The following is a 26469-nucleotide window of genomic DNA, read 5'->3' on the forward strand; positions in this document are numbered from 1 at the left end:
GAACGCACGGCGGCCATCTTAACTATTGGCAACCCATTCATCTGCGGCATTTGCGGAGGAGAGACGAAACCGCGATTTGAACAGGTATTACAAGCGGCGGCCATGTTAACTCTGGGCATAGTTTACTTTTTGTGAGCTCTCTTCCCCGTTCTTGGGGGTCTTTCTTTCTTTCTTTGCGCTTTAAGTTAAATGGGTCGGAAGGTAATCAATCAATAGTTTTATAAGTTTTGCATCTTTAATAAAATAAAGAAATATTTGACATGCCTTTTATATTATAGTTCTTGAGAAGAGAACATGGATAAAGCAAAATTTCCTACTGTGACCCTGGCAAGTGGGCAGCACATCCCCATTCTGGGCTTGGGTGAGTTACTTTTTATATTTATTATATTTACTCCCAGGAGTCCCTTATTGGGACAGATATCTCCTTTTATGTGATTAAATCAATCCCAGTGTTCCTCTTTCCTATCCTTGTGACTCTCTTTTCTTGGAGATTAATATTTTCATGCGAATGTGTATGGATAACGGTTGACGACAATAAAACTCACAATATTTTGTACTGAATAAGACCACGTAAGCACACAAACGCTATACCCTGCTGTAGTGGTTATGGCGCCAGTGTGCCTCTTGCGTTGTTCCCCTGTAAAACAGAATTATTAACTAAACTCTGTATTTTCACAAACTGAATCCAGGTAGAAAACCAGATGCAAAAATAGCCGATTTAGGAAAAATTATCCAGTTTTTCTATTACAATTTGGCGCCTCCAGTCAATTTGTCAATTTGTTTTGTGTATGTTGCATTTTCAGAATAACAATTCTCGCTATATCTGGATGTTATTCTTTGGCTGAGAATTTTGGTTTTCGTTATTAACAGCTCTGAGGGGCAGAAATATGGCTCCAATGACTTTCACACAGCTGAGAGTTGGCACAAGGTGTTTTGTTCACCACTAACTTTCCAGTAATGCAGAGTTGTAATGGTACTTAGAGTAACTAAGTACAGCTTTCTATAGTGGTAATATTGTCTTGAGTGCTGTGGTGCCATCCTTTGCATTAATATCAAACTATTTATGAAGTGTTTGATTCTTCTCAGGTTACCCCAGTTAACACTTCCCTCTTATCAATCAGTGTGTCAATTTCTTACCTAGATGGCGGTTTTAAGGGACCATCAGGTAAAATCCTGTGTGTCTTTGTGCAAATATATTTTCCTTGAAGGACTCTGCTCATGCAAATTACCATACTGCTTCTAAGCAGGTAGGTCTACCTTGAGTTCATTCTCAGTTAGATTCTCCAATAAGTATCTATTTAGTCAGATTCGTATCTGGGCCTCAGTGTAGACATATTACCCGGTATGTCACTAAGCAGGTAGATTGACATGCAAATCCCTGTGCAGATACATAACTTTTCAGAGAGCTAATCAAAACACTGGTTTTGTGTGTGCCGTGGCTGAATATTGACATTAAAGAGGAAGTTTCAATTCTAAAGAAGTGACAGATTCTTGTTCCTTCAGTAATGTAAATTCTATTGCAGTGTTTATTGTGATAAATAACACACTTCCATGTTGCTATAACTTTACCTCTGCATGATGCCTCACAGAGAAATTCTGTACACTCACATGCACTCTCAGCATTTTCTCCAAAAAAGTAGGTTGGGCCCTCTCTTGGTTTGGAGCTCTGGCTTTCAGCTGCCTGTCCATGAGCTGGAAGGGAGATCAAAAGATCTACTGGCATGGCTCTGTGCCTCCTCATTTCACAGAGGGAGTGCTGTGGTCTGTACCAGTATCAGGTAAAAAACATTTTAAGAGTGCCCTTGCAGTCCCTCAGCACTTCTTAATCCTTCAGAGTGCCACAGCCATGCTCTCAGTCATTGACTGAGTGCCGACTGAGTGCCAGAACTGTAAAGGTGCTCTTAAAGTTGTCTGTACCTGATATTGTTGCAGATGATGGAGCTCCCCCACTAGACCCTCCAGGATCCTGCTCACACACCACTGGCCCATCAGGGTATGAATGCAGGAGGAAGGGGGGCACATACAACACACATACAACCCTACAACGGCACACAGGATTTTTTTTTTTTTTATAGCAAATCAATTGTACAACCCTACAACGGCACACAGGAAGTTGGGCCGTTTTGTTATTCCAAATATATTTCCTTGAACAGGGCATAACATTTTAGCAACATAACTCACATTTAACTTACTGCAAGCTCCTGACTTTACAGCATCCGTAATGAACTCAATTTAGTTGTCTCAGCCAATCATCATATCTTTCCAAGGAGTTTAGATAAACATTGAAGTAATTCTTTCCTATGTAGCTTCCACGTCACGTGACCGAGTTTTACTCAGTCTGTTTAACAGAAGCGCCTCTAGTGGCTCTTCATATGGCAGCCACTTGAGGTGGAGATAACCCTGTAATGTAAACATTGCAGTTTCTCTAAAACTGCAGTGTTTTACATGTGGGTTAAATAGAGGGCAGGGGCACAGCACACAGACCACTTCAATGAGATGAAGTGGTCTGGGTGACTATAGTGTACCATTAATAAGTGTAGAAATGTGAGTCAATTTAATGAGTTTAATGACTTGTCTCCCCAAAAGCAAGACACCACATAAAACCCACCTAAAACAGCAGGACAGGGGCCAAAAGTATGACTGTGCCTTTGAATTGACAACTGTTGAGATCCTGTCACGGGTGTTAGGTATTTTTCTAGCAGTCGCGCAAGTATTTGGATTGGCTTAAGTGGAAGTACTGCATCAACCATGATGGATTTGAAGTTGCAAAAACATTTTGCATATGATTTTGCTGCTAAACCTGATACGCATGTAAAGCTTCCACATCTACTTCTGCTCAAAAATAAATCTTTGTAACAGGAAACCCTTATTTTGATGTTGGCACTGTGCATCCTGACATTTGATTTAATCTCTTTTGATGACATAAGTACCGTAATTGTTTGAGTCATTTCAGTTAATGTGTTTAAAAGGGGCAGTGTGGAAATTTTTTTTATTTTTTTATTTTTTATAGCAAATCAATTGTGCAGAAAGGCTAAAATGTCCAGGCGTTTCTAACTGTTTTTTTTTTAAATTTAATATCCAAAATATTTCCAGAAATGAGAAAATGGACTTTATTTTCTGTATTACTTAATTTACGCAGTTCCGAAGACGCAAGTCCCTTTTAATCATAGATCAGGAAATTCTGTAGACATAATGGCGTGAGGAGATTTTCTGCTTTTCCTTTGACATGTCATAATTTTAACAGCTTCAAAGAGTAGAATCCATCCTGTAAGGAAACATTTTAGCACCGAGATGTCCTCACGCACCCTTCTTCCTTGTTGTAAGCCTTTGAAGCCTGTGAGTAAGCTCTGCAGAGACACTGTGCCAACAGCCTAGACATCTCTGAGTCTCTATAGTATCCTAATACTCTGTATGCCACAGGTCCTGCTGACGTGTTTAATAATGTTTGAATTACAGTAAAGGATACTTTATAACAATATGTCAATTTCTTGAGTTACTCTCTGGCATGATTGTTGACTTTATAAATTTCCCTCAACGCTGTAAGCATTTTATTGCCATTTACTCACTTATAGATAAGGAGGTCACCCTGTTCCATTAAGTAATCTTGACCAGCAGTGGTCATTGTGGTGTGTTTACTTGCTATAATTTTTTATTATTTTCATATCCATATTTCCTTCCCAACTGAAGCCTGTATCTTTTTTTATGACATCCAAGGCTGAATAATAATGCTGGAACATGTATTTGACTTCCAGAGCCTATCTACAGTTCTACAACTGAGAAGCAAAAGTTGGAAACTGTTAATATTTCTACTCTCTCCTTTTCCAAACCAAACATTTATACCTTTTACTACTGGTGCTTGTGTTAAACCCAAAGAATGAATTGACTGCCATTGTAGTCAGAGTAGCATTTGGAACTCGCAAGTTGAGGATGAGCAAGTTGAGGATGAGCTGATCCATTTATTTGCTATCCATGACTCGGCTCATTAATTTTTCAAACCAAAACAAAACGTTATATAATTCATCAAAGGAGGATGTACACACTATGGTTAGAAGCAAACCCTGTAACATAAACCTGTTTTGGGGTGCCGAATAGGGTTTTCGATTGAGCCGGGCTTTAATTCCATCTTTTGTGATGCAGTTATATATATGTCTCATTTATCCCTTGTGCACAACAGTTTTTTTTCCTTATAAGTCATAGTTCTAAGGCTTTTCTTATAAAAGACTAATTAATGTCAGTTTACCCAATGGGATCAAGAGTGATGACATAGAATGCCTCCTTACGGGAACTAAATGGTAATGTGACACTGCAGGAAATAATGCAAAAAAATCTGACTGAAAAAAAAGACAGAATTAATGCAGTCATCAGCAATTTTGGAATTGAATCATTTGATGAAGGAAACAGTCTTTCATCTTCGGTTTAATTCCAGCATTTTGGGAATTTCTGGAATCAGACTGATTGAAATGTTGCCAAATCTACATTTAAATCATCTCATATTCAGGCGATGTACCCCTGCTCAATAGTACTAAAAGTTCCCGTATAGATTTTCAGTTATATTATATAGTTTGGCTTTAAAAGATTTATTTCATGGGTTTTCTTTCATGCTTCATAAAATATTATTTACCATGTATTATAATCAGTAGTCGATATTGTGTCTTTGTATGATCGATAATCGAAACAAAAATGTGAGTTAGTGAATTCTCTTGTATGTTATTCATCTGTTTGACATCTCAGGCAAATTCCACTAAGGTTTTAAGAGACCGGCAGGTAAAATCCTGTGTGTCTTTGTGCAGATATATTTTCCTTGAAGAACTCTGCTCATGAAATTACCATACTGTTTCTTAGCAGGTAGGTTTCCCTTGAGTTCGTTCTCAGTTAGATTCTCCAATAAGTATCTATTTAGCCAGATTTGTATCTGGGCCTCAGTATAGACATAGAAACATAGAAACATAGAATGTGACGGCAGATAAGAACCATTCGGCCCATCTAGTCTGCCCAGTTTTCTAAATACTTTCATTAGTCCCTGGCCTTATCTTATAGTTAGGATAGCCTTATGCCTATCCCACGCATGCTTAAACTCCTTTACTGTGTTAACCTCTACCACTTCAGCTGGAAGGCTATTCCATGCATCCACTACCCTCTCAGTAAAGTAATACTTCCTGATATTATTTTTAAACCTTTGTCCCTCTAATTTAAGACTATGTCCTCTTGTTGTGGTAGTTTTTCTTCTTTTAAATATAGTCTCCTCCTTTACTGTGTTGATTCCCTTTATGTATTTAAATGTTTCTATCATATCCCCCCTGTCTCGTCTTTCCTCCATGCTATACATGTTAAGATCCTTTAACCTTTCCTGGTAAGTTTTATCCTGCAATCCATGAACCAGTTTAGTAGCCCTTCTTTGAACTCTCTCTAAGGTATCAATATCCTTCTGAAGATAGGGTCTCCAGTACTGTGTACAGTACTCCAAGTGAGGTCTCACCAGTGTTCTGTACAATGGCATGAGCACTTCCCTCTTTCTACTGCTAATACCTCTCCCTATACAACCAAGCATTCTGCTAGCATTTCCTGCTGCTCTATTACATTGTCTGCCTACCTTTAAGTCATCAGAAATAATCACCCCTAAATCCCTTTCCTCAGATGTTGAGGTTAGGACTCTATCAAATATTCTGTACTCTGCCCTTGGGTTTTTACTTCCAAGATGCATTATCTTGCACTTATCCACATTAAATGTCAGTTGCCACAACTCTGACCATTTTTCTAGTTTACCTAAATCATTTTCCATTTGGCTTATCCCTCCTGGAACATCAACCCTGTTACATATCTTAGTATCATCCGCAAAAAGACACACCTTACCATCAAGACCTTCTGCAATATCACTAATAAAAATATTAAAGAGAATGGGTCCAAGTACAGATCCCTGAGGTACCCCACTGGTGACAAGCCCAAGCTTCGAATATACTCCATTGACTACAACCCTCTGTTGCCTGTCACTCAGCCACTGCCTTACCCATTCAACAATATTGGAATCCAAACTCAAAGATTGTAGTTTGTTGATAAGCCTTCTATGTGCAACAGTGTCAAAAGCCTTACTGAAATCGAGGTAAGCAATGTCTACTGCACCACCCTGATCTATAATTTTAGTTACCCAATCAAAAAAATCAATAAGATTAGTTTGGCATGATCTCCCTGAAGTAAACCCATGTTGTCTCTGATCTTGAAATCCATGTGTTTTTAGATGTTCAACAATCCTATCCTTTAACATGGTTTCCATCACTTTCCCCACTACTGAAGTTAGGCTTACTGGCCTATAGTTGCCCGACTCCTCCCTATTACCTTTCTTGTGAATGGGCACAACATTCGCTAACTTCCAATCTTCTGGGACTACTCCTGTTAACAATGATTGGTTAAATAAATCTGTTAATGGTTTTGCTAGTACACCACTAAGCTCTTTTAATAGCTTTGGGTGTATTCCATCAGGTCCCATTGACTTATTTGTCTTTACTTTTGACAGTTGAAATAGAACCTCTTCCTCTGTAAACTCACGTGTAATAAATGACTCATTTATCCTTTTTCTTAACTGAGGTCCCTTTCCTTCATTTTCATCTGTAAATACCGAACAAACATATTCATTGAGGCAGTCAGCTAGACCTTTATCCTCATCTACATACCTTCCTTCTTTTGTTTTTAATCTAACTAATCCTTGTTTTACTTTTCTTTTCTCATTTATGTATCTAAAAAAGGTTTTGTCCCCCTTTTTTACTGACTGTGCTATTTTCTCTTCTGTGTGTGATTTGGAAGCTCTTATAACTTGCTTAGCCTCTTTCTGCCTAATCTTATAGGTCATTCTGTCTTCCTCACTCTGGGTTTTTTTATAATTACTAAATGCTAACTTTTTGTTTTTTACTATTTTGGCTACATCTGTGGAGTACCACAGTGGTTTCTTGATTTTTTTGCTTTTACTGACAAGCCTAATGCAATTTTCTGTTGCCTTCAGTAGTGCAACTTTTAAATAATCCCATTTCTTTTGGACTCCATTTAAATTGCTCCAGTCTGATAATGACTCCTTTACACATATTCTAATTTTGGAAAAGTCTGTTTTTCTAAAGTCTAAAACTTTTGTTTTTGTGTGGTGTGACTCAGTCACTGTTCTTATATTAAACCACACTGACTGATGATCACTGGATCCTAAACTTTCACCTACAGTAATATCTGATACCAAATCTCCATTTGTTAACACTAAATCTAGTATGGCCTCTTTACGAGTTGGCTCCTCAACGACTTGTTTTAGAGACAATCCCAGTAGGGAGTTTAGAATATGTGTGCTCCTGGCACAAGTAGCTATTTTTGTTTTCCAATTTACATCAGGAAGATTAACCCCTTAACACCGCAGCCAAATGTACAAGTTGTGAACAGAACAAAACGTAAACAAAACCTGGCATTTACGCTATATGTCTGTCCAACCGTAATTCACCTGTTTCATATTAAATGCAGCCCCCCCTTATTATATATCATTTTATTCAGGGGAAACAGGGCTTTCATTTAACATCAAATATTTAGGTATTGAACATAATTTAATATAAAAAATTCATAAAAAAATGGGAGAAAAAAATAATTTTTTAATTTTTTTTTGTTCTATGTGACATTTTAACTGTGGATGTCAAAATACTGTTTGCTTTTACTGCAATACAATACACATATTTGTATTCAGCGATGTCTCACGTGTAAAACAGTACCCCCTATGTACAGGTTTTATGGTGTTTTGGGAAGTTACAGGGTCAAATATAGCATGTTACATTTGAAATTGAAATTCGCCAGATTGGTTACGTTGCCTTTGAGACTGTATAGTAGCCCAGGAATTAAATTTACACCCATAATGGCATACCATTTGCAATAGTAGACAACCCAAGGTATTGCAAATGGGGTATGTCCAGTCTTTTTTAGTAGCCATTTGGTCACAAACACTGGCCAAAGTTAGCGTTAGTATTTGTTTGTGTGTGAAAAATGCAAAAAACGCCAATTTTGGCCAGTGTTTGTGACTAAGTGGCTACTAAAAAAGTCTGGACAAACCCCATTTGCAATACCTTGGGTTGTCTACTATTGCAAATGGTATGCCATCATAGGGGTAATTTTCATTCTTGGGCTACCATAGGGTCACAAAGGCAACGTAAGCAATCTGGCGAATTTTAATGTGAAAAAAATGAAACACAAGCCTTATATTTGACGCTGTAACTTTTGAAAACACCATAAAACCTGTACATGTGGGGTACTGTTGTACTCGGGAGACTTCGCTCAACACAAATATTTGTATTTCAAAACAGTAAAAAGTATTGCAGCAATAATATCGTCCGTGTAAGTGCTGTTTGTGCGTGAAAAATGCAGAAAACGTCACTTTTACTGGCGATATCATCGTTGTAATACATTTTACTGTTTTGAAACACTAATATCTGTGTTCAGCAAAGTCTCCCGAGTAAAACAGTACCCCCCATGTACAGGTTTTATGGTGTCTTGGAAAGTTATAGGGTTACATATAGTGCTAGCAAATTAAATTCCCTATACTTTCGGCATGGGTTGTCAGGCAGGTCCCGCTAATTGTAATTAATTAGGATACCTAATTATGTAAAATTATTACATAAATATATGTGTAGAATTAATATATGTATATATATACATATGTGTATATATATGTATATATATATATATATTTTTTAAAATATTTTTATTTATATATAGGTATATATATAGTGATATATACGTATATATTTATGTATATAGATATATATATTATGATATATATATTATTTTGTTCTACGTGTATTTTGATATAAATATATATATTAATATCACAATACAGTTAGAACGAAATAACACATCTATATATTTTTTAATTATTTATTTTTAAATATTTTTTAAATTTTATTTTTTTACGTATTTACATATTTTTTTTATATTATATATAAATATATATATAACAATAATTATATATATATTTGATCAGTATCAGTCTACGTGTAATTTGATATTAATATATTATATATATATATATATATATATTAATATTTAAATACACGTCGTGTATGTGTAAATGTGTGTGTGTGTATGTGTATATATATATATATACTTAGATCATATATATATAATATATATGATCTAAGTATATCTTATTTGTAACTGTAATTTTTTTTAACTAATATTTTATTTTATTTTATTTTAGGACAGGGGGGCAATGACAGTGTCAGCCAGTGATTTCACATCACTGGCTGACACAGGATCAGTGATCACAGTGACTGCCTGTCACTGTGATCACCTCCTGCAGATTGGGTAATTGACCACAGGGGGGAGTGCCTGGGTGGTACAAGCACTCCCCCCTTCCAATCTGCAGGGGGATCACTGTGCCATTTACATGTGTCAGCCAATAGGCTGACACATGTAACACTGATCGCAGTGACAGGCTGTCACTGCGATCAGAGAGCTCTGAGATCGCAGTGACAGCCTGTCACTGCGATCTCAGACTTCGCAGATCGCGGTCACTGACCCCAGGGGGACTGCCTGGGGGGCCAGGTAAGTCCCCCGACCGCGATCTGCAGAAGGGGAACGCCGCCGGCCGCATGTGTCAGCCGATTTGAAATCGGCTGACACATGCTGAATACTGGTCGCAGTGACAGCCTGTCACTGCGATCAGAGACTGCAGATCGCGGTCACCGGCCACAGGGGGGGTTGCCTGGGGGGCCAGGCATCCCCCCCGACCGCGATCTGCAGCGGGCGATTAGCGCCGGCCACGTGGGCGACCATTATGGCGAGGACGTAATATTACGCCCGCCGGCGTTTAGAGCCGGTTCCTGCAGGGCGTAATATTACGTCCTCCGGACTTAAGGGGTTAAAGTCACCCATGATGATAACTTCCCCCTTCATTGTCATTTTAGCTATTTCTTCAACTAGTAGATTATCTAACTCTTCAATTTGTCCTGGGGGCCTATAAATCACACCTACACGAGTTACTGTGTGATTACCAAATTCTAACGTAACCCAAACTGACTCTATGTTCGCCTCACTAACCTTTATTAGGCTAGATTTTATGCTATTCTTTACATACAGGGCCACCCCTCCCCCTTTCTTGCCTTCCCTGTCTTTTCTATATAAAGAGTACCCTGGTATTGCTATGTCCCAGTCATTTTTCTCATTATACCATGTCTCAGTAACAGCGACTAAATCTACACTATCAGTTGCCATTATTGCCACAAGTTCATGGATCTTATTCCCTAAACTGCGAGCATTTGTAGACATGACTCTAAGCTTATCATTTTTTAACACACTTGCTACAGGCACCTTCTGTCCTTGTTTTGGGGGACAATTGGATTGATGTTTTATCACCCTTTTGCCCCCCCCCTCCTAGTTTAAATACATCCTAGCAAAACCTCTGAACTGCTCACTGAGAACATTTGTTCCCTTTTGAGAAAGATGCAAACCATCTTTTTTGTACAGTTTATTTCCATTCCAAACAGAGCTACCATGAGCAATAAAGCCAAATCCTTGCTCCCGACACCATTCACCAAGCCACAAGTTAAAGTCCCTAATACGCATCCGCCTGTCATTCTGAGTGTTATGCACAGGCAGAACTTCAGAGAATGACAATGTGGAAGCAACCTGCCGTATATCATTGGCAAAAACACGAAAAACTTCCTTAACCTCTGAAACCTCATTGCAAGCCAAGTAATTTGTCCCTAAATGGACAAGTACATCCAATTCCCCTTCCTGCTTTGCTTGCTTAACAATATTACAGATACGTCTCCTGTCTCTGTGAGCAGTAGCTCCGGGAAGACACCTCACAAGACCACCATTGTCCATCTCCACACCTCTTATGATGGAATCCCCCACCAACAACTGCTTTCTATTAGGCCTCACCATAGTCTTCAAGCCTCTCTGCACAACACCACTAGCCTCAATGCCTCTCTTCACAACACCACTAGCCTCAGTGCCTCTCTTCACAACACCACTAGCCTCAGTGCCTCTCTTCACAACACCACTAGCCTCAGTGCCTCTCTTCACAACACCACTAGCCTCAGTGCCTCTCTTCACAACACCACTAGCCTCAGTGCCTCTCTGCACAACACCACTCGCCTCAGTGCCTCTCTGCACAACACCACTAGCATCAGTGCCTCTCTGCACAACACCACTAGCCTCAGTGCCTCTCTGCACAACACCACTAGCCTCAGTGCCTCTCTGCACAACACCACTAGCCTCAGTGCCTCTCTGCACAACACCACTAGCCTCAGTGCCTCTCTGCACAACACCTCTAGCCTCAGTGCCTCTCTGCACAACACCACTAGCCTCAGTGCCTCTCTGCACAACACCACTAGCCTCAGTGCCTCTCTGCACAACACCACTAGCCTCAGTGCCTCTCTGCACAACACCACTAGCCTCAGTGCCTCTCTGCACAACACCACTAGCCTCAGTGCCTCTCTGCACAACACCACTAACCTCAGTGCCTCTATGCACAACACCACTAGCCTCAGTGCCTCTCTTCACAACACCACTAGCCTCAGTGCCTCTCTGCACAACACCACTAGCCTCAGTGCCTCTCTCCACGACACCACTAGCCTCAGTGCCTCTCTCCACGACACCACTACACTCTGAAAGTGCAGAAAATGAATTATGCAGAGCAACAGACTGTGCAATATGCCTTTTATCCACAACTCCAAGTCTACCAGATCCTACAGTAATCCATCTGCCATTCCTAGTATGTCTCTGCGGCAGTGGCTTTGCAGCAGTTCCAGCCTGAGTTTGTTTACCAGATAATTTACAAATCTCAGACTTCAAAAATACAATCTCCTGCCGCAAAATAGAGAACTGTCTACAGATTAGACAACAACCAAACCTCCAAAAAGTGGAACGTGAAACAAATGCAAAGCAACTATTACACTGAACTAAGTCTGCCATTCCAATGAGGTGAATAATTTAAATCAAACAAACCTTAACTTTTTATTTATCCTCCTGAATACCTCGGATTACCTCCAGGTTATCTTGTGCAGTCAGTAACCTTTTCCTACAGATGAATCTTACCTGTAACAGTAAAAAAGAACTCTTAGCACAACTCTTAGACAGTTGAAGCTTCTGTAAAACTCTCCAGAATATCTCCAACCACACACACACTTAGAAGCAACACTTAGATGAAGCAACCAAGCTCTATTACCCGGTATGTTACTAAGCAGGTAGATTCACGTGCAAATCCCTGTGCAGATACATTACTTTTCAGTTCTTTAAGCAGGTAGATGACTATATGAGTGTCTTGGAAGGTAGGTTCCTCTTTTGTATATCTAGGCAAGTAACTTACTTATGTTGGTGTATCAGAACAGGTAGGTTTCACTTTTGAGTGTCTGAGTAGGTAAATTCTCATGTCGGATGCTGTACAGGAGCATTGTAAGACACAATCTTTACCTAAAATTTACCTAATTCATTCATTTGTAGTATCTGTCACCACACAATATATGTACGAATACTTATCCAGAACGTCTTCCCTGCGTCATTATTGACGCAACTTGGAGCACCCATACTGGTTCTAATGATCAGCTGTGTCTTTCTTTTGTCAATGGCTTCTTTAAGCCTGCTCCATATTTCTTGTGTACCTCTTGGCATATGAGAATTACGCAAACCAGTAGATATTTACTTTTGGGTATTTAAACCCACTCCGCTTCTAGCTGGCTGTCCTGTTCTGGTTCCTGCTGACCCAATAGTGCATTCCTAAAATGTTCTGATTTTGTGGTTTCACCTTGGCTTGTTTTCCGTTTTTCTGGATATTCGTGCTCCCAACCTTTGACATTTTTATTGTGTTTGTCTTTTTTCCCTACCCTTGACCTTGGCTTCTTGTCTGACTATTCTTGCTGTTAAGTCTGACCAATGAAAGGACCGGTAAAAAGGACATTTTTTTGTGTGTGTTCCTATGTGAATTTTTGTTTGCGTGTTTGGATCCCTACCTGCCATGACAGTATCACTAAGGTAGGCCGGCTTTAGAAGAACAAGACGTTTTTAAAGTATACTAGGTTTATAAAGAATCACATAACCACAGGAGTAGCTTTTCATCTATACATTTCTTTTGCTAAATTGCTAGCAAAAATGAAGCTAATGCATAATTATATGTGGTAGTTTTAATAATGTTTTAAAGGGACACCACAGACACTTCAGCTTCAAGAATTTTTATGAATGCATTTGGGAACGCCCCCTGGCAATGAAGCTGACAGCCAGGATGGCTTCCTGATTCTCTCTACTTGAACGATTTGTTGTGAGAGCTTCCATATGAGAAGCTTCTAATGGGTGATCTCTGCATTAGCGACAATGGCCATGCCTGTGCCAATTCCTCAAAACAGAAAGGGGAGAAGAAATCTCCATTCAAAAGCTCATCATAGAGATGGGAGGTTTTATTGAGAGTTAGGGATCCATATATAAAGCAAACAAAAAACATCCCCAATGGTTGGATCAGTTGTTTAGGTACTCTCTGTAATGGCACAAGTTAAACTCAAACTGAACTAGAACCCGCCCAAAGGCAAGCTCTTTGAGTTATTGTATGCAGAATAGCTTGTGTTGGTTTTTTTCCGTTGACCTTCGGACCTTGGAAGGGTGGAGGTCAAAAACCAGTATGCAATTATGCAAGGGAGTAAGAGAATTACATTGCCAGTTAGCTGGGAAGCAGGAGCATTGATATTGTTTAACTCACCCAGCAATATACTGCCAGTGCAAAGTGTCAGGAGTTAGCATGCTGTGTGTGCTGAAACAAGGTGCAAAAGTTGCACAAAAATGTGGCCAGTCAGGAAGATAGTATTCCAGGTACTGATTGACAGCCCAAGGAGGTGACGAGGTGATGAGATTGACATTGGTAAACTACCAGTTTGAGAGCCTACCTCACTCATCAATTCATTAAAGAATATGGAAAATGAACATTGTCAAAGAGCTACTTCAACCACCATGACCATTTCAGTGATTTGCAGTGGTCATGGTGGTAGGGGCCTGGATGTGCAGGGTTTCTGCTTGCCAGAGATACTGTTGATTGTGTGCTGGGAGCTGGATGCACTGCAGAGCACAGGTGACATTGGCAACCCTGAGCTCTGTTTCGGGCTATCTAATGTCAATCCTGTGCATATTTTACGTCACTTGTCAACGACAGATGTTAAAATCTCCTCCTTGAGGATTTGCGTAGATTGAGCCACAAATAGCATTAGTATGGTTGGGTGTTATGTCGGATGATTAGGTCTAAATAGCAATCAGTTTTCCTATTAATCCCAAAGTTATTCAGCGGGGTTAGGGTCAGGTCTGTGTTAAATAACCATTTCTGTACAGGCCATGCTCTTTGTGTGAGATCATTGTTTTACTGAATTTGGAAAAGACCTTCACAGACTATTAAAAGCATAGAATGACCAATGTCGTTGGATGCTGTTAGATATCACTCTACTGGTTTTGCCTCTAACAAACATTTCACTTGTCATTTTGCAGTCAAGCAGATAGCTTTCTCCTTGAGTCCTAAAAATCTAGTTGGTAAATAGAAATTTTCAGTCTAGAAATAATTTCCTCTGTTTCAAAGTGGTGGGTTTTACACTACCCTAGGGTACGCTTGGCATGATTGATGCAAAAACTGTGAACATTTCTTGTGGGGACATTCCAAGAAATTACAGCTTACCTTTACAATATAAGCACTTTGTTGCTTTCCTGTCGTGTTCTGTCAGGTTGTGTGTCCTGACGTTGTAAGACTGCTATTTTATTCACTAAACCACAGTTTGCTAAATTATATCAAAATTGCCTAAACCATTCTCAAAACTCTCACATTTTCATATCTCATCTCGAATGGTATATTTCTTGTAATTCGACTTACCGTATATACTCGAGTATAAGTCGAGTTTTTCAGCACATTTTTTGTGCTGAAAGACCCAAACTCGACTTATACTCGAGTCAATGTCTGTATTATGGCAATTTACATTGCCATAATACAGACAAGGGGCTGTGTAGGAGGGGGCTGGCAGAGAGTGTTTACTTACCTTTCCTGCAGCTCCTGTCAGCTCCCTTCTCCTCCACGCCGGTCCGGTCAGCTCCTCTGTCAGCTCCCAGTGTAAATCTTGCGAGAGCCGCGGGGTCATAGCGCGGCCGCGAGACTTACACTGGGACTTGCAGAGGGAGCTGACCGGACCGGCGCGGAGGAGAAGGGAGTTGACAGGAGCGGCAGGAGAGGTAAGTAAATGCTCTCTGTCAGCCCCCTCCACTGAACTGCCAATGCCACTGGACCACCAGGGAGTGAGAGCCCCCCTCCCTGCCATGTATCAAGCAGGGAGGGGGGACGAAAAAAATATATAAATAATAATAAAATAATATTTTAAAAAAATTATAATAAAATAAAAAATAATAATAATAAAAAATTAATAAAACAAACAAAAAAATTAATATTAAAATAATAATTAAAAAATAATAAACATGCCCACCCCCCACCAAGGCTCTGCATCACACTCTGCATCACACAGACACACTGCATTCATACACACACACTGCATTCATACACACACTTCATTCATACACACTGCACTCATACACACACTACACTCATACATACACTGCACTCATGCACACACTGCATTCATACACACACACACTGTATTCATACACACACTGCACTCATACACACACACTGCATTCTTATACACAGACTGCACTCATACACACACACTGCACTCATACACACACTGCACTCATACACACACACTGCATTCATTATATACACACACTGTAAATAAATATTCAATTAATATCATTTTTTTAGGATCTAATTTTATTTAGAAATTTACAAGTAGCTGCTGCATTTCCCACCCTAGTCTTATACTCAAGTCAATACGTTTTCCCATTTTTGGGGGGTAAAATTAGGGGCCTCGGCTTATATTCGGGTCGGCTTATACTCGAGTATATACGGTACATTAGCTGAGAATAGACAATATTCCTATGACCATATAAGAATGTCATTTTATTTGAGAACAACATATTTTAACAGAATACATTAACATTACTCTAATTTTAAGTATTTGTATTGTGATATCCACTAAAACGAAACCTTTTTTTCTGATATTGTACATGAAAGAGACGGGTGGAAGGAAATACTACACATTTTTGTACAGGCAAGCCCCACTTTGGGTATGATTTTCTTTAACGTTTGATGTACATGAAAGCTTCCGTAGAAAGTGACAAGCCTTATTCTTGATTTTATTTCCTGCTCACAACAGCAGTATGTCTGTCATTTTTTCCTGAACTTTCCCACTGAATTAACTTTCCACCTTTTCTTGAAGGCTATACTGCAGACATCCACATTTTGTTCTAAAAAAATATAGATTTATAAAATTATATTTTGCTAACTCTACCCCTACATTTAATCTAGTTGTATGTCTTTAGATTTTATATAGTCTCTTACAAACTCTGTTTTGTCTATTTTTGAACAGTCAAAAATAAATAAAAAAAAGGTTTTGGTAAAGTAAATCCATACTGTCTTGAATGTTCTATGCCTTTTCATTTTTAAACTGGGACATTTCACTTCTTTATAAATGGCTCTATAAGTTACCATAACTACAATTATGAGACTCATTGGCCTGTAGTTGCCTTCTTTGCGACCAATTTTTTGGTGATAATTAAAATCATCAGTCGCCAATTCCTACTCTTAAAATTCAATTTCTCTTGTGATTTGGAGGGTGTACAAAAAACAACAATATTTGACATCCTAGGAAATAATAAGAAAAAAGCGGAAAAAAAACCCCACACAATTACGATGAAGCAAAATGAAACTGTTTAAATAAATTATAAAAATACATCTAAAAAGGAGAAAAAAAATTGTATAAGGAGGCACCCGTTGTAGTCAGATGGCTGTAGGCAGCTGTCTATTTGCAAATCTAGCCCTGGCCATCCACATATTTTTCTCATTAAAATACTCAATTGCCTCTTTAGACTGTCAACATACACATCAAGCAATTAAAGCTGAGTTAGAATAATTTATTTAGCTGATTTTCAAAAGTCTTCCAAACAATTTGGCTGCCAATCCGCCTGTCAACTAACCCCTTGCTGTTGTGACTAGCGTTCTACTGGTAACCTTAATGTTTATGCTAGTTCCCATGATAGCAACACAATGAGTATAACTGTTACATTTGATGGAAATTCCAAATATCCCATGATTTAATGCATGAGACTTGTGAATGAATGCTTATACAGGGAATCATGGGAAATCGGTCTATGGCACATGTTTCACCTCTAGAGGATGAAGGTGCAAACTGGAAAATGGAGTAGAAGGAATTTTGTTTTTACTTGGCTCCACTGCAAATCTAACATTTGGAAAGGGTCCAATGCGATTTAACAGTCTCTTTATACTACACTCTGATGGGATATAATTGTTTATTTTACCTTTAACCCCTTAAGGACACATGACATGTGTGACATGTCATGATTCCCTTTTATTCCAGAAGTTTGGTCCTTAAGGGGTTAATGTAAGATGAGAAAAACGTTATTCTTTAAAAAAAATACTTTCGGCCTCTCGTTTTTTTTGTATTGCATTTCAACAATGCATCCTATGATTCGACAAAGCATTGCAGCAGTGTACACTTTGACAATCCTGTGATGACCCAGTTTGCAGTTTGCTAACATTTTCTGTGCATTTATATCTCTGGTATAGGCATGTGAAAGACATGGGCTGGCTCAAATTATCCTTTCGGTACCAGGGGTGGACCCAGAGCTTAAACTCGTCACGTGCATGTTGGATGTTGAGGCGGATTTAAAAAAGTAGGCACATACCTCCGAACACAGATGTACACACTTACAAATATGCATATAATAAAAATACCTACATCCACTCCCATATCCATACATACACCCACATGCAGACAGATGCAACAATTCAGAGATAGTAATGCAGTTTAATACAAGCAACATGACTTCAGGCAATTAGGAAAGTACATTGGTCGCTGATTCATAAATGTCCATGGCTTCAGAGGGGGAGCAATTGCCCTGGTGTCCTCCCACCCACCTTCCAATCCACCACTGCTCTGTAGGTATCTGCAAACACTTGTGTCTGAGATTGGGTTAGCTTGTTCTATTTTTGAAGAAAGAAAACTTGATTATCTCTGTGTACACCTGGTTATCGTTGTGGCAATGAATGCATGAATGCACCTCATTTTTAAAATTAAGATTTTTAAACAAAGTAAAAAGTATACTATAGTGCCAGGAATACAAAGCTGTAAAGGGATGATCTCTTATCCACAGGGAAGCACTGCATTGGCTGAGATTGTCAATTCTGATGATCACAGCCAAGGAGGCAGGGTGGGGGACAGAGCCAAATACCACCCTGGCCAATCGGCATCTCCTTAGAGATTCATCAAATCAGTGCTCTCTATGGGGAAAGTTCAGCATGGCCACTGTTTACATGAAAATGTCTGCAGGGACTGACTATACTCACCAGAACAACTACATTAAACTGTAGTTCTGGTGCCTATAGTGCCCCTTGAACTTGGCATCAGCTTTAAGACACTGTAATCTGCTAACATTTTCACACCTAAATGTTGCATTTATTACACTTTGTGATATACTGATATAATAAGACATATCCTCCAAAGCTATTACAAACCACAAGCAATGGCCTTGATTTATTATTATTGGCTAAGCTTGAAATGATTTAATGTTTGGATAAACTTCTAAAATGATTTAATATTATGAGAAATATTTTAAATATGTAATCTTTTAATACGTTGATTTATAAGTTTAAAGAAAGATTATATTTTTTATGTAGTTATGTACAAGTAGGGCACACATCTTTTGTACAGATATCCACGTGGTCACTAGTACCTGGTTACAAATTGAACTCCTGCATTCTCTGCTATATTGTTGGTTTTCCCAATACATTTGTCTAAGAATTAAAAGGAATACATATTGCAGTGACTTTATGCCTATGAAAAATCCCTTGGGCAGGCATCACAGAGATTGTAATTCCGTGGGAAATAGCTGTCCCCTTCCTTTTCCCTAAATGAGAATTCCTGATTTCTTGTATCATACAACTCAGGCCCTGCATGGTTGTTGCTTAAATGGGCACTCCAGGTTGTAATTGAATGGTCAGACCCTCTGTGCATGGACACTGAGGAAACCAGCCTCGATTCTGTATAAAAATACAGAAATTTGTAAATTGAACTTTTTATTATCATGAAAGCAAATGTTTGTTCATGAAGACATGTTTGTGTTTATGAAAGAACCGTAATGTTTATAGGACAGTGATGGCGAACCTTTTTGAGCCCGAGTGCCCAAACCGCAATACATGCAATTTTTTTCCTTAAAGTGCCAACACGGCAATTAAACCTGAATATTGAGGTTTAAGTTTAGAAAAAACAACTCGGACTGTTGTCCGAACTAATTAACAACTTTTGTTTTAAAAGAACACAACAACAGAGAGTTCAATGATACAAATTTTAAATAATGATATAAATAGATAAAATTAAGCTTATATTTATTAGTATCTCCAACAAATGCAATACATACACACACAGACTGCTGAATACATACACACAGTCTGCTGAATACACACACACACACACACAAGACTGCTGAATATAGAGACTGATGAATACACATACAGACAGTCTGCTTAATACACATACAGACAGTCTGCTGAGTACACACACAGAGACTGCTGAGTAAACACAGAGACTGCTGAATACATACACACACTGCTGAATACACACACACAGAGACTGCTGAATACATACACACACTGCTGAATACACACACACAGAGACTGCTGAATACACGCACACACACAGACTGCTGAATACACGCACAGACACAGACTGCTGAATACACGCACACACACAGACTGCTGAATACACACACATACTGCATTGAGGGGTGTAGTATATGTGTTTGTGTGAGGGGTGCTGTGTGTGTGTGTGTGAGGGGTGCTGTGTGTGAGGGTTGCTGTGTGTGAGGGTTGCTGTGTGTGAGGGTTGCTGTGTGTGTGTGTGAGGGTTGCTGTGTGTGTGTGAGGGGTGCTGTGTGTGGGGGGGTGCTGTGCTGTGTGTGTGTGTGTGTGAGGAGTGCTGTGTGTGTGTGTGAGGGGTGCTGTGTGTGTGTGAGGGGTGGTGTGTGTGTGTGAGGGGTGGTATGTGTGTGTGGGGGGTGTGGGGTGCTGTGTGGGTGTGTGAGGGGTGCTGTGTGTGTGTGTGTGAGGGGTGCTGTGTGTGTGTGTGAGGAGTGCTGTGTGTGTGTGTGTGGGGTGCTGTGTGTGTGTGTGAAGGGTGCTGTGTCTGTGTGAGAGGGGTGGTGTGCTGTGTGGGGAGGTAGGGGTGCTGGGCGGGGGTAAGGGTGCTGTGTGTGGGGGGTAGGGGTGCTGTGGGCAGGGGGGAGGCGGAAGGGAAGGGGTGCTGGGTGTGGGGGAGGGGAGGGGTGCTGGGGAAAGGAGGGGTGCTGTGTGGGGGGTAAGGGTACTGTGTGTGTGGGGGGTAGGGGTGCTGTGTGTGGGGGGGGTAGGGGTGCCGTGTGTAGGGGGGTAGGGGTACTGCTGGGGGTAAGGGTGCTGTGTGTGGGGGGGTAGGGGTACTGCTGGGGGGTCGGGGTGCTGTGTGTGTGGGGGTAGAGGTACTGCTGGGGTGTAGGGGTGCTGTGTGTGTGGGGATGGGGTGTGGGGGGGGTAAACGTTTAACAAAAAAAAAAGTATATTAAATTATCTTCTCCCCCCTCCCCTTCTTACCTTTAATGAAGGAGGGGGGGGGGACACAGTCATCCCTGGTGGTCCGGTGGTGGCAAGTACTGCTTCCGGTTCGGGAGGCAGGGGAGGGATCTTTGAAGCAGCTCCCCTGCCCCTGTGCTTCAAAGATCCCTCCCCTTCCTCCCCCTGCCTCCCGAACCGGAAGCAGAGTAGGCACCTGCCGTTTCGGGCATTCCTGAACAGATACTGGAGCTTGGGCAATATCGTCATTTTAATTGCTATGATACGCTCTGTCCAGGACAGAAAAAGATTTCCCCAGCCCTTCAGAGTTTCGGTGCAGTCCCTCCAGACCCTAATGTAGTTGGAGGGGAGCATATCTTGAGGGTTTTTAGTAAATGTCAGGCCCAGATATTTTATGTTGTCCGTCCTCCATTCAAATACGTATTCCCTCTTAAGTCTCGCTTGTACGTTTGGGTCTAGTCTCAAGCCCAGTGCTTGTGTTTTAGTAGTATTGAGGGAATAGTAGGACAGCGCCCCGTATTCATTAATGAGTTGCATAATATGGGGTAATGATTTTATTGGATTTGTAATGTACAGTAAAATATCGTCCCCAAAGGCACTGATTTTAACCTGCCGTCCGTGCCAGTCCACTCCCTCTATCTCTTGATGGGTTCTAATTGCAGTGAGTAAAGGCTCTAAGGCGAGCACGTAAAGCAGGGGTGACAAAGGGCACCCCTGTCTCGTGCCGTTGGTAATATCGAATGGTGTGGACATGAAGCCAGCCTGCAGGACTTGGGCTGTGGGGCGGGAGTACAAGGCAAATATTTGCTTGATGAATTGCTGCGGGAACCCAAACCTTTCCAATACCCGGCGGAGGAAGAGCCAGCCCAGGCGGTCAAAGGCTTTTTCGGCGTCTAGGGCTAAGAGTAGACCACCGGGACCAGCTCCCCTCATTCTTTCCAGAATTAGGGACAATTTTCTGTTATTATCTGTCCCTTGTCTCCCCAGTACGAACCCAGTTTGGTCGTCATTTAACAGTGTTGGGAGTAGTTTGTTCATCCTGGTGGCTAGTATCTTGGCGTAGATCTTAGCATCAGAATTCAACAGTGATATGGGTCTGAAGTTTTTGCATTGGTCTGGGGGTTTTCCTGGCTTGGGTAGGGTCACTATCGTGGCTAGAAGCATCTCAGGGGGGAGTTGACCCGTGTCTGTTGCCGACCTGAACGTCCGCTCCAGCCACGGAGCCAATATGTCTGCGAATGTTTTATAATACGAATTAGAGAGGCCATCCGCCCCGGGGGATTTCCCCACTGGTAGCTGTTGGATTGTGTTTAGAATTTCATTTAGTGTGATCGGTTCAATTAATGTCGAAAGTTGTGCCTGGTCTAGCTGTGGTAAGGGGAGTCTTGCCAGGTACGTTTTAATCAAATTGTCGTCTAGAGGAGCTGTTCCGGGACGTTGTCCTAAGTTATAAAGATCTGCATAGTATTTTGCAAATTCTTGAGAGATATCTAGGGGATTTTGGATCTTTTTGTTGTCTGTGGTGTGTATGAAGGGTATTTTGGATTGGGCTAGCTTTGTTTTTAGCCGATTGGCTAGGTATTTAGTTGCTTTCCCACTGTGGTGGTAAGACGTTGCCCTCAGTTTTTGCAAACAGTATGCAGTTTTCGCTGCATTCAGTTCTATGAGTTGGTTATTGAATGTTTGTATTTGTTCTAATAGGGCTGGGGACGGGTTAAGTTTATTTTGGGATGTCGCTATTGCCAGTAGCTTTTGGCATTCTAGTAAGGTTTTCTGTCTGTTCTTTTTGAGGTAAGAGGAGCGCCTAATGAAAATTCCCCTCACGACAGCTTTATGTGCTAGCCATACATGTTGGTCCGACACCTCCCCGTTAGAATTCTCTTTAAAGTAATTCGCCAAGTCTTTATGTACCTGCGACGTGAAAGTGCGGTCGTGTAAGAGCGACTCATTCATTCGCCAAGTTCCTCTTCCTTTAAATTGGAAAGAGTCAAATAGGGTTAGGTAAACTGGGCTATGGTCCGACCAAGTTATTTCCCCAATGTTACAGCTAGAAACTTGTGCCAATGTTTGTTGGTCTACGTAGAAGGTGTCGATCCTTGTGTAAGTGTTGTGTACTTTCGAGTGAAACGTGTAGTCACGCTCCCCTGCATGAAGCACCCTCCAGCTGTCGTATATATTGTGTAGTATGATTTTTTTTGAGAGTGATTTACATATGGAGACCATCTGCCCCCGTCTTACACCTTGTGGGAGCGCTGTCGTGTCTTCCTCTGGCGAAGTGATAAAATTAAAGTCGCCGCAGAGGATCAGCCCCCCTAATTTGATCAGTTCAATCTTTTGCATGAGACGGTGAAGGAAGGTCTCTGCCCCCGTATTGGGGAAGTACGCCGAGACCAGGGTGTACTGAGTATTATTAAAGAGACCCACCAGCACGATGAACCTGCCCTGTGGGTCTATTAGTTTTCGTTGCTCAATAAATGCTACATCCTTGTGTATTAAAATGTATGTTCCCTTCGTTTTACTTGCGGACAGCGCATGGTATTGATTGGGGAAGTATTTAGTGTATAATTCAGGTGTCTTAGCGTTTTGGAGATGCGTCTCCTGGATACAAGCAATATCTATCCCTTTAGATCTAAGTTCTTGCAATAAAAGGCGTCTCTTGCCTGGTGTGTTTAGACCTTTTACGTTATAGGTGACCAGTTTCATGTTGGGGTAAAGGTGTTATCTGTGCTAATTTTGTGCCTCCATGGTTTCTTTAAGTGTGCCCTGTGTTTCGTGGCGGTTTTGAGCGCCCAACTTTGGTTTTGAATAGAGGAATGCATTTTCTTGGGGTGTAACAAGTTACTAGTGTGCCGAGAGTGAGGGGTGTAGGGAGGGGTCAGAGCAATCAATGGGTGGTGTACCCAGACGGGCTCCCATACTCGGGGCCGCGATCCGCCACCTAACCAGTAGGTGCGGGTAGTGGGGGGGGTGCAGGTGATGCCTATTAATAACTTAGTCATTCACCTAGGGGCCTCAGAGCAATTTTAACAGTAAAACATACATTTTAACCAAACAATTATTATTCAAAACAAAATTAAGTTTACAGGCCAAGAGCCCACATCTTTTGACCTCGTAATTGAGATAAATGACAAGGTCCCTGTGCACAGTTCATGCCCTTTTGCGAAATCTGTTGTGTGTGGGGCAGAGTCAAAGTCTAACCAGCTGCGATAGCTGCCAATGTCCCGGGCTTAATGGCTGTATGACCATAATCAGTCCGAACTTGTGCTGTGCATTGAGGGTAAAAGGTTCTGTTGAAGTTTAGCAGAGTCTAGGGTTGTCATGTTGTTTAGGTGTGCGTGTGTTTGTGTAATATAGTTACGTATATCTCGAGCTCTTCATTGTGAGGACCATTCTGGCGACATTCTTGGAACTTTCGTCGGTTTTTCAGGTCCACCGGGTGGCAGCGGCAGTCCCCAGTCCTTCAGTTTACGAATGCCTTGTGGTAGATCATTGACCATGTGGACCGCACCTTGATGTGAGATGAGGAGTTTAGCAGGATATCCCCAGCGATAGCTTACATTTTGTTCTCTCAGGGTCGTGGTGATGGGCGACATCGATTTCCTGAAGTGCAGGGTTTCTGCTGACAAGTCCGCAAAGATTTTGATAGCTTTATATTCGTCAGGCATGCCTGCCGTTCTGCTGGCTTTCATGATTCGGTCTTTGGCGTGAAAGAAGTGAATTCTAGCGATCACATCCCTTGCCGCTGTAGGCGGTAGATGTTTAGGCCTGTGCAGTCTGTGCGCTCTATCGATTATAAGTTGATCAGGGTGGATTTCTGGAGTGAGAGCTTGGAACATGTCGGACAGATAGTTATGAAGGTCAGCTGTCTGGACAGATTCTGGGATGCCTCGGAACCTGAGGTTGTTTCTCCTCGCTCTGTCTTCCATATCTGCCAATTTGAGTCTGTGTGCTTCCACAATGTTGTCCAGTTCTTGGAGTTTGTCCGCCAGGCTGTTATGGGCTACAGCATGTTCGTCCAGTTTTGTTTCGATTAATGCGGTGCGGTTACCGATCTCTTGCACCTCTTTATGCAATTCAGCTTTCAGCTCCTGAAGTTGCTTCTTCATATTGTTTTGTATATTGGTAGTGAACTCTTCCATCATCTCCCTTATGCCTCCCATTGTTAGGGGCTGTTCGTCTGGTGCACGAGAGGGTGATGTGTGCGGTGAGGGGGAAGTTTCCCGCCTTTCTTGGGCGTCGCCATCTTGTGCAGGCTCCTGATTCTCCCTCAATCTGGAGGCCGCAGTTTTTGTTAAGAAGAATGAAGCTCTGTCGGTTTTACCCGGTTTATTTTTCTGTCTGTGCGACATGGTGGTTGTTTCCCCCGTCAGTATATGTATTTGTAGATGGTTTTGCGCTCAGTGTGCCGTTTATTTTTGCTCTTTTGGTCTCTATAAGTCGGAGCTGATCTTACATGCGTCCGCTCAGCTCCAGCAGCAGGCCACGCCCCCACTACTCACATTTTTTATAAATATTTTATATCTTTTTTTTTTTTTTTAATTCTTTATTTTTGCGTGCATGAAAACATAACAAGTGGGCTTGTCATGCCCCAACAGCTTTGACAAGCATATACATAAGCATTTGTTAACAGTTGGTCAGCATGTGGAGGGTTCTGCACAAATTTTATATATGAACAGAGAATAATGGTAAAGGAATTACTGCATATACTAAGATTGGATACATGTAACTAAATTCCTGATGATCTGTCTCAGTTTTTATGTGCTGTAAGCATGCTGGTCAGGCTATGTACAACTGGCTGTGCAGCGATGTGTGACAGTGTTAAGTAAATATGTAAGTTTAGAATGCGACTACCATCTACATCCTATAGTGCAATATAACAGTTGATTATGTGAATGAGAATTCTAAAAGTGAAAATAAACTGGTGTTCTACACATGTGACACATGAGACACTTGGGTTATTATGCACTTTATGTGCACGAGGGCTGTTGTGCATGAGGATATGATGGAACCAGGTAGTCAGCAGGACATCAAATGCAGGTAAAATAATAAAGGATAAGTGGCTAAATGCAATATAAAATAAACTATTTTATTATAAAATATAATACATATAAAAGTATAAGTCCAATTGTCCAAAGGGAAGGGTATCCCACTTGGCGCGTTTCGCCTCTCCAGAGGCTTTATCAAAAGTCTGATAAAGCCTCTGGAGAGGCGAAACGCGCCAAGTGGGATACCCTTCCATTTGGACAATTGGACTTATACTTTTATATGTATTATATTTTATAATAAAATAGTTTATTTTATATTGCATTTAGCCACTTATCCTTTATTATTTTACCTGCATTTGATGTCCTGCTGACTACCTGGTTCCATCATATCCTTAGGTGGGGATAGTACCACCCATGCTGTGATTACTAGAGCAGGTCTTGCTCTATAAATTGTAAGTACAATACTTTTATTTACTATCCTGGTTTTACAGTACTTACTACACTATCAGAGTGTCTCTCTCTTTTATTTTCATCTTCTCATCTGGAGGATCAAAATCATCTGTACCAGCTTGTATCCTTAGACGGGGATTATACCGTCCACGCTGAACAAAGTAGAGCTCTTTTATAGCTCTACCCTATGTGAGTGATTTTCCTACAGTTACCCAGCACAAATATTTGCACTGTTATAAACTGTATTGCACTATTATTTTTTTCCTCTGTTTTATTATTCCGAGGTATTTTACCAACTCTCCCCTCAGAGGTGTATGTACGTATTAC

The 26469-nt window shown here is 40.9% G+C and overlaps 1 protein-coding gene across 1 annotated transcript in view; it reads left to right on the forward strand.

Annotated features, from left to right (window-relative positions):
* The first annotated feature begins 110 nt into the window (after window positions 1–110).
* The window catches only part of LOC134568680 (glyoxal reductase-like), a 144679-nt gene continuing 118320 nt past the window's right edge, over window positions 111–26469 (forward strand). Inside the window, exons 1-2 of the mRNA XM_063427335.1 lie at window positions 111–201; window positions 279–361. Of these exons, the coding sequence (XP_063283405.1) occupies window positions 295–361 (67 nt within the window). The 5' untranslated portion in view covers window positions 111–201; window positions 279–294. The remainder of the gene's footprint in view (window positions 202–278; window positions 362–26469) is intronic.

Source organism: Pelobates fuscus, chromosome 7 (assembly GCF_036172605.1).
Source record: "Pelobates fuscus isolate aPelFus1 chromosome 7, aPelFus1.pri, whole genome shotgun sequence".
Lineage (NCBI taxonomy): Eukaryota > Metazoa > Chordata > Amphibia > Anura > Pelobatidae > Pelobates > Pelobates fuscus.